The sequence below is a fragment of the Cyanistes caeruleus genome, chromosome 1, assembly GCF_971803275.1.
Source record: "Cyanistes caeruleus chromosome 1, bCyaCae1.hap1.1, whole genome shotgun sequence".
Lineage (NCBI taxonomy): Eukaryota > Metazoa > Chordata > Aves > Passeriformes > Paridae > Cyanistes > Cyanistes caeruleus.
The window spans coordinates 82,505,340-82,514,442 of NC_141701.1; the positions used below are offsets into that span (position 1 = coordinate 82,505,340).

At 40.8% G+C, this 9,103-nt stretch overlaps 1 protein-coding gene across 5 annotated transcripts in view; it reads right to left on the bottom strand.

Moving 5' to 3' along the window:
* The window catches only part of DROSHA (drosha ribonuclease III), a 70,667-nt gene that overhangs the window by 60,265 nt on the left and 1,299 nt on the right, over nt 1-9,103 (bottom strand). The window contains exons 2-7 of one of the 5 annotated variants that reach the window (XM_086899027.1): nt 8,722-8,914; nt 8,526-8,644; nt 6,566-7,423; nt 4,084-4,176; nt 2,893-3,124; nt 2,208-2,349 (exon numbers count right to left, since the gene is read on the bottom strand). In XM_086899027.1, coding sequence (XP_086755153.1) covers nt 2,208-2,349; nt 2,893-3,124; nt 4,084-4,176; nt 6,566-7,416 — 1,318 coding nt within the window. In that variant the 5' untranslated portion in view covers nt 7,417-7,423; nt 8,526-8,644; nt 8,722-8,914. Of the gene's footprint in view, nt 1-2,207; nt 2,350-2,892; nt 3,125-4,083; nt 4,177-6,565; nt 7,424-8,525; nt 8,645-8,712; nt 8,915-9,103 lie in introns of all 5 variants that reach the window. The other 4 variants (XM_086898993.1, XM_086899003.1, XM_086899011.1 and 1 more) reach the window with 4 other exon arrangements.

The window sequence follows — 9,103 nt, forward strand, 5'->3', positions numbered from 1 at the left end:
TCATGCATGGAATTTTAGTCACTCATTTCCACAGATATCCTCAGCTCCAATTTAAATAAATGTCCTCATAGCCAAGACATATACAAGTACACAAGTAAAGTTTATTTTATTCTTGGAATAAAATGCAGTGTTTCTTCCATTTTTAAAGTTTTGACTTATGAGAAAATATATTACTATACTGCCAGTGTTTTCAAATACTGTGAAGCTATGGCTTTAAAGTACACATTTTTACTGAATACAAGACTCTACCTGGCTGAAAGAAAAGGACAGAAAATGAGAGATCATCACTAGGAAAATGTTTATCTTCTTTTTTTTAATCAAGATGTATTTTTACACAGTTCATCATTTGGCATAAGACATTATTAAAATATGTCCTTGGAACACATGGTTTACCTAGGTCATCTAAGCTAAGGTCAGCTGAAATAGCTTCTTCACAAAATGTGCACATGTATGCCTAAAAATATTCACAAAGATTCAAAAGTCCTCTCATACACATCTAGTAAGTCTATTTTCAGGTGCAAAACATGCACAGAACCTGTGAGAGTAAGCCGGAGTTTCAAAAGACTAACAGAACTTTTTGATGTAACGTATTGAAATAATGGAATCATAAAATGGTTTGGGTTGGGAGGAGCCTTAAAGACTATCTAAATCCCTTTGCCATGGAGAGGTCCCACTAAACCAGGTTGCTAAATGTCCCATCCAGCCCGGCTTTGAACATTGCTAGGGATAGGACATCCATAACTTCTCTGGGCAACCTGTTGCAGTGCCTCACCACCCTCACAGTAAAGAATTTCTTCCATCATCAGACTTTAATGATATAAAAGTGCTTCTGGAGCACACTGCTATCCCACTGCAACACATGATTGCTGCTAACACAGGCCAGAACAGAGACAGCATTTACTGAAGTACAAAATAAGATGGACTACTGGACACTACATGGCTGTAGGAGAAGCTGGCACAGACACCAAGCTAGCCCAGGGGAACAGTGAAGACATAGAGTCTTTGAGTTCTCCAGGAAGAGTGGAAAAAGAAAATGCAGAAGTTGCCCTTGGCCCTATTATATTTTATCCTGCAGCAGCAGGCTTTCTTCCTCAGAGATCTAAGGAATGAGAGTTTTACACAGGTATGCTGAGTGTAGCAGTTGTGTTCCTGATTCATCCACGTGAAAAAACACCTCCAAAAAAACCCAACAGTTAACTTTGGTAGTGATTCTTCAAGGAGTTTAAATATATGCAAATTCACTGTTCAAAAAAATATGAAGAACTCCTTTAAAAAAGTGAGTTCACATTTTATTTAATCTGTATTTATTTTTCTTTCCTCTTCATTGCATCCTTTTATACTATCAGCACATAACCATGTAATTATGCCTGTATTACAGCTTTAGAATTTTTGATATGCAATTTTTTAATGAGTTACTAAGATGAGACCTGAGGGTTTGAAGCAGCCCAGCTGGCCAACAGTAGTTAAAAAGCAAGCCAGAGTATCAAAATTACTGTGATATGCCTACCAATTACTTGAACTCAAGCAACTGACAAAAAACACACTATGAAACACTGAAATGCTGGAAGTATGAAAAAAACAACAGTTTTCACATAATAAACCAAGAAAAATGCCTTTCACTGACTTTTGAGTAGACAAGACGCTATAAAAACCTCTGCCCTGCTAATTCAATCAGTATTTCCCCAGTACTTGATGCTGCTGGATGTATTTCACTGTCAGAAGATCCAAATGGGTGTGACAAGATAACATAGATAATGCATGTCATGAAAACTGATACTTTTGCAGACCTCTGCTCATACTAAGCAGAACTGCACAACAAAAATACAATCCTGAAGAAAAACTCATATGTTTGCTTCTACAGCACTGAGTCTATCACCACTACTCTTGCTTGCTCTTTAGAAATGTAAGACCAGGAGCTCCTCAAAGCCTCTCATGTGCCATTCTCCGGACTGATCATGCTCAGGGTGTTTTATGCCATGGAAGAAACTAGCATTTGGTAGTGCTGGATACTCTCCATTTCCCCCTAGGCTTTCTGGGTAAGAATCTAGCTCTGCTTCCATCAAAAGCTACAGTAAAAGTCCCATGGATATGAAATACAAAGGGGGGATTTAAAAAACACCTACCAACATTACTAAATACACACAACTGCCAAAACAGGTTAACTACAGATTATTCCATTTCAGAGCTTTGTCATCATTTCAGCCTACCTAAATCTTCATCCAGCTTGGTTTTTGGTGGCTCCCATGGTGGCCTGGCTGCTTTGGCCTTTGCCTGTCGCTTTCCTAACTCCTCATCAAACTTTTCATACAGATCCCGGAGCTTGCTTGTTCCTACCACAGTAGAGTCCCCCTGTTAATAAAAAAAACAGGACAAAAGAACAAAAAAAGGACAGTGTTAAAATCATACAAGAACTCAACATCTACCAGCATTTCATGAAAAAAAACAAAAAGGTGAGAAAAATGGATCATTCAGTGAAACATGGGAATACCTAATAAGGCTTTAGCATATCATTACATTGCTTCACCAGGTGAACTAGCAGAGGAATTATTTCATTTGCTGGTACAGCACTTCTCCAAGTATGCAGGAACATACAGTGCTTGAGGCATCTTTGCTCACAAGTTAAACACAGTGTGTAACAGGGGGCAAAATAGGACTTCCCTTTCTGGAGACAAAAAAAAGTACCCCTCTTTCATGTACCACTTATCTGAATGCTAACAGACAGAGGGAAGCGATGAAAACAGAGAAGAATAGCAACAAATGTAACCCCTAATAGGGTAAAAGACTGAGATGATTAGGAACAGAGAAGAATTAAATGACACAAAATGCTGATCCTGCTGAAGGTTTCATATTATAAAGGACAGTTTGCAGTCATTTTAGAGTTCTCCGACATACCACTTGATCCATAGGGTCATTGGAATAATAGCTTTCAGAATGGGTACAGCGAACCCATACTGGCTTAAGTAATTCCTCATCTTCCTCTTCATTTTTTTCAGATGCATTCTCTTCTGATTCTTTGTCTTTGACAGCAGTATAATTCTTCTCTTTACTGGAGCTCTGGTTCTCAGACCACCTTTCTCTGTCCTCCTCCCACCGGGTTCTCTTTCTCTCTCTGCTTGGAGACCGGCTTAGTGGGAGAAAGCAAACAAAAGCAATACTCTTTATTATTTTAAAATGAAAAACAGCTTACTTCAGATCAGTAAGTCATTCTATCATATAAATTTCAGCAAAATCCAGTTCCCTTTCCAGCTTTTAACTTGCACAATGAAGAGTACAAGAGTAATTTGTACTTTTGAATTACTATAAAAATTACTTAAAATTCTATGTGCTTTTTATTTTAAGTCATACTCAAGAATTAAAATTAAAAAAATACATGCCCTTTTAAATTAAAATTTTTACTTGCGTTCTAGGTGAATTTCTTTTAATTTTATATTTAGCAACTCATTGGTAAAAACTAAGTCACATCAGTCACGACCAGAAGTTACAGTAAGAAGTTTCAAAGCGCAGCCCACAAACTACTGGTATGACAAAAGAATTTGAGTTTTATTAAAAGGATTATACAGAATCCACATTTCTGTTACTCTAACACACCTCTGAACAACACAAGGTTGATATTACATGATTAATTATGTGATTTTGAATGCATTACTCTTGTGCATCACAAGAGTAAAGCATTCAAAAGAGGAGTAAGAAAACTACCTACTTTTTTTTAATCTCCTCTGCCTACAAAACCAACAATGTTGCAATGTTTTCAACTATCCAGCATTCAGAAAGGAACAGCAATAGAAGAAAAGCCTCTAAAAGATAATCTAAAGATAGAGCGACTTTAAATAATTTTGGCACTTTACATACTAGAAGATTTAAGAGAAAGACTTTAGGATACAGCAATGAAACTCTCTCTCTCCAGAGATTAATCCCAGCAAACTCTAAAAGGTCCTTGAGATAACTGATATTTGCATGCATCAGTTGATGATTATGAATTTAAGACACTCATTTATTCTGAGTTTCGTATGCATACACAAAACCTCATGTGAGTGGATGCACAGAGCCTCAAATGCTCAAGAGACCACCTGCAGCCCTCCTTACCTTCCTGCTCTCTTGTAATCCTTTTTGTAGGATCTGTCTGGTGACGGTGATCTTCTGCTGTCACGGTGCCGATGCCTCTCCCTCTCCCGCTCCCTTGAAAAGTTAAAAAAAATGAGTTAAATGAGAAATCTGCCATTTCATACATTCTACACCTGAAAGGAACACAAAAAGCAGCCCAAGATCATGTTATGCAAAATGCCATCCATATGCTGACTGCTAAAAACCCAGACGTTCTTAACACTGACCTTCAAGAAACTTGCAAGAGACAGTCAAGTGTCCATGTCCTCCACCTTTGTCACAAAGCCATCTATCTCAATACAAGAGTTAACTCACACCATGCAGAGGTGACATCTAGGAATTCCCCATGGGACTTACTGCCATTTTTCCTCTTCTCCTGTTACGAATGGCAAAGGGTTAGATTATTGTATCTATCATCATTGAAAGGGGGCTGTAGCCAGGTGCAGGTTGGCCTCTTCTCTCAGGTAACGAAGGACAGAATGAAAGGAAACAGCCTCAAGTTGCACTAAAGGAGATTTAATTTGGATAGCAGGAAAAACTTCTTCACCCAAAGGGTAATTGAGCACTGGAATAGGCCACCCAGGAAAGTGGTGGCATCACCGTCCCTGGAGGCACTTAAAAGAGATGAAGATGTGGCACTCAGGGACACAATTAAGTGGTGGAGTTGACAGCATTAGGTTACAGGTTGGACTTGATTATCTTTAGGACATTTTCCAACCTAAATGATTCTATGGAATTACTGTATTTATTAGGCAGGAAAGACCACATAGGCAGATTTTATACTCTGCTAACAGCTGGCAAGTCATTGTGCATCTGTTAAAACTTCTAGTCTGCTGATACACTAGGAATTATAAACAGGTGTCTCAAGTGGCCTGGTGGCTTAACAGAATGAGTCAAAATTATTTATGAACTTATATATATATATATATGTTTGTTTCCATGCTCATAATATGAAACAGGATACAAATCTACAAAGCAAAAATTTCAGACAAATTATCCATTATTTTTCCCCAGCCCCATTTATCCTTGTTTGTCAGTGCCTTGTTGAAGCATGGATTTCAGTCTTCAGAGAGAGCATACTCTATGCCATCTGATTTACTTGTGAGATGGATGCTGCACAAAACAAAACAACCCCAAGTCTGGCAAACAGTTCTGAATCAAAATAAGTAGATACATTATCAAGTAGATCTGGAAGCTGCTGGCGTAAAGCAGCAGTCCACAACAGTCTGAGAAAGAAGCTACTGAAAACATGCATTTCGAAAACTTAAAACTGAAACTTGAAATTATGCAGAAAAAAGGAGAAAACTCCACAAGCATGTCATACAGAAAAAGCCAGGGCCTTAATGCTAGCTGCATTCAGTTTTACGAAAATCCTTTTTTGAAAATCAAAGTAAATTTACTGAGTGTAAGGCTTGGTTTGTTTTTTTGAATGCAGGTGTCTAAGGTTTTGTAATTTAGCCTCCACATATCTAAATCAAAGGGCCTTCATTTACTCAGGCTTTATTTAGTGTAAATTTACTTCCACTTGCGGCATGAAAAAATTCTGAACTTTTAAAATTAAGTGCATGTGGTCCAGTAGCCCTGATAAATACTTAACTTTCCAGTAGCTCTTTGAATATTTTGGCAAAGCTTATTAGACATATAAAGAGCTGCAAACAGAACAAAACTAAGACGTGAGATGGATTTAATTGATGATGGTTTGTTCTAAAACATGTCACAATGCTAACTGCATCAGGTCAGCTCATAATTTCCAAGTCATTTGTGTCCATGAAGAAGAGAGACAGACATTTCATAATAAATCCCAAAATAAGCAGTGTGCACTCATCCGTTTCCATGATGTCAGTGAAGCCTACAACTGGCCCATGGTCATTTTCACCTCAGTTCTCTTTTGAGATCACAGGCTGGCTTGCCGAGGTCTTCATCCTGAACATAACATGCTTTTCACTAAAACACCTGACTGCAAGTATTATATGCCCATTGTTCGGGCCCCTATTAGACTACGAACCTCACCAAGCCGGTGTTCTCCATAAATACAAGGCTTTCTGAAAGGAAGTAACACCTGGTACCCTAACTCTGATACCTAAATCTTGAAATTCAAAGTGCTGGGGCTTAACTGTTTGTAAGACTCTACAGTCTTAGAGTGCCAACTCTATTTTCCTGCCACAAATGCATACATTTCTAAGGTAAATATGAGCACTACTCAACAATCCACTCAGTGGGACACAAAGAAGCTCTTGTTTGACAACAATCTCCATGGACAAGAGCAACAAGTCTGCCAGTCCACAACTGTGAGGCAAAGCAGTGTACCCAAAAGGTGTCTGAACTGTAACTTTTTCCATGAGACCTGACTGCTGGCTACCTCCTGAGCTAGAGGGCCAAACACAGGTAAGGGAAGAACACTGATGCAAACACATACTATGGAACAATGATGACATCTGTCCCCCTGCAGGCAGATAACAGTTACCTGTTTCGCTCATAACTTCTGTGATGAGGTGATATCCTTCCTCTGTCATAATCTGTCCGGTGCCGACTGCTTTCCTGCCTCCTCCTATCCGGACTGCGGCCGCGCTCCCGACGATCCCCGTGGTTAGCGGAGCGATGCCTGTCGCCGTGAATGTGACCGTGCTCGCGGTGCCGGTGCTCATCGTAGTGCTTGCTCCTGTCCGGGGAGCGCCGGTCACTTTGGGACTTCTCTCCCTGGTACTGCCCCGTGTGCCGGAAGTGGCTGCCGCTGGCGCTGCTGCTGGCAGTGCTGCTCGGGAAGGAGCCGGAGCTGTGCTGGTAGCTGTTGAAGCTGGGCGGCGGGAAGGACTGCTGCGAGTACCCTGCCGAGTACACGGGCTGGTAGCTGACTTGCTGTGGCATGACTGGCGGGGGGGGAGGGTGTGGTACTGTGGGGGGAGGCATCATGTAAGGAAAGGTGCTTTGTCCGGCAGGTGTTCCTGGCACGGGAGTGTTGCTAGGATTTGGCACCGGTGGAGGAGTGGGAGGGAAACATGGAGGCACTGGGAAGCTCTGCCTCATCTGGTGGTTTGGAAATGGTGGCCTCATGGGACACTGGCTGATGGGATTTTGTGTGGAAGGGGGCACTGGCGGAGGATAGGGCACAAAGTCTGGCCTGGGAGGCATGTAACCCGTGGTTGGAGGGCTGGAGTAGGATGTTGGAGGGGCGGTTTGCTGCTCATACTGGTACTGTACGGAGGGCTGCTGTGGGTGAAGCTGCCGGAGGTTCTGAGGGCGGTAGGTCTGTGCTGAAGTTCTTGCTCCTGGTCCCCCCTGGCCACGGGGACATCCTCGCCCAGAATGGAAAGACATGGCTCACCTTTTTTGAGGAAAATAAAAATCCAGTGTCACGCAATTTTTGTAAGATGTCCTCAATGCACCTGCAGGAACTACTCCTAAAGTGTGAAACGGTAGTTTCATCCAACAGAAGTAAATGATTTCCAATTTCACTGGGAGCATTGTGCTCCTTGGACCTTTAATACAGATCACTTTTGCCCCTTTTGATTCCTTTAAGATTCTAATCTATGAAAAAACTTACTGTCTTTAAGCCATAATCCAAGCTGGACCATGAGTTAAGGCAATAGAATTTCAACAAATTGTTATGATGACAGTACTCCACTAGTACTTAGACACTTTGATATAAAATCTTTAGATACCCTGCACCAAAGAAATCACTCGTTATTAACAACTGCAGTGGTCACCCAAAGTTGCATAACAAGTAGTTCTGTCTAGAACACAATTCTGAACTTCAGGCAGAATGACTTGACTAACACCTCATTGCATGCCACCTGGCCCAACAAATCATGCAAATTTTAGATTAGATACAGGCAATTTTCATTCACTATTGAGTCCCCAACGTACTAAAGGTCTCAATTCAACAGACCCTTCAAAGTATTTTAAGTGAGGTAGGTATATTTTTGTGGAAAAACAGGTTACACATCTTACAGGTTATGAAAAAAACTTCATGTAGACTGTGCTATTCCTTAATTTTCATTGAAATAAATGGTTCCCAAGAAATCCCTCAACTGTCTTCTCAGCCCTGTTACCCTAGAGAAATTATCACTGTTTCAAGTAGGCTTCAGCATTGCTCAAAACTAGGCATGTATTTAAGGCATTAACGTTTATAAATGAAAGCACTGTGCTTCATTAAAGTTAAAACTGATTCTTTAATTACCATGTTAAGTTTCAGAAACTGAAAAAAGGAGAGAAAAAACACTTAAGAAAATTTATGGCTGGAATGGAATGGAAGGAGTGGAAAAAAATGATCTAAGCACCTCCAGAAGTCAAATCATGTTTTCAGTAAGGGGAAGCGAGAAAGAAAGGGGAAACACACACACACAATCACCAGAAGAAGAAAACAAACCCTCCCTTTCACTGAAGCTTTGCTGATGCTGAAGTACATGCACAGAATACTCTCCCACCTGCTATAGTGCATCATGGCCAACCTGGACTGCTCAGAGCACTACCCTCAGCTGCATCCCAGTGACACTGCAGCATAAGATGTAGCCCTTGTGAGAGGAAGTAGACAGCTTCTGGTGAACTGGAGGGAGAAATGAAAAGAAACACAGGGGAAAATGACTGATATCAAAGAGGAGGAATCAAGAGGACCTTCCTTACACATGCGGGACTTAGCGGGAGCCACTGGAACTGGTGGTGGTGATTCCCTCTCCAGAACAACCAAGGGCGAATGTGAGAATTCCACACTTTGAGGAGACAGCAGCCATGATGGTATAAAGCCACTTGTTCCTTCCAGTCAGCCTGTACCTGCTCAGTGTCCTCCAACTCTATAAAGGCTCTCAAAAAAAAACAACTAGGGGAAAAAAAAAGTTAGAAACTCAACATCCATTTTGTCTGGCAATAGTGCACCCTCTTGACATTAACTATAATTCATCAGATGCTGAATTATTTTTGCTTTAGTCATCCTGCTGTGCTCTTACACAATTCAGGTTTGTAACAGAGGACTTTTTTAGACTTCACTAACATTCACATACACATTTTT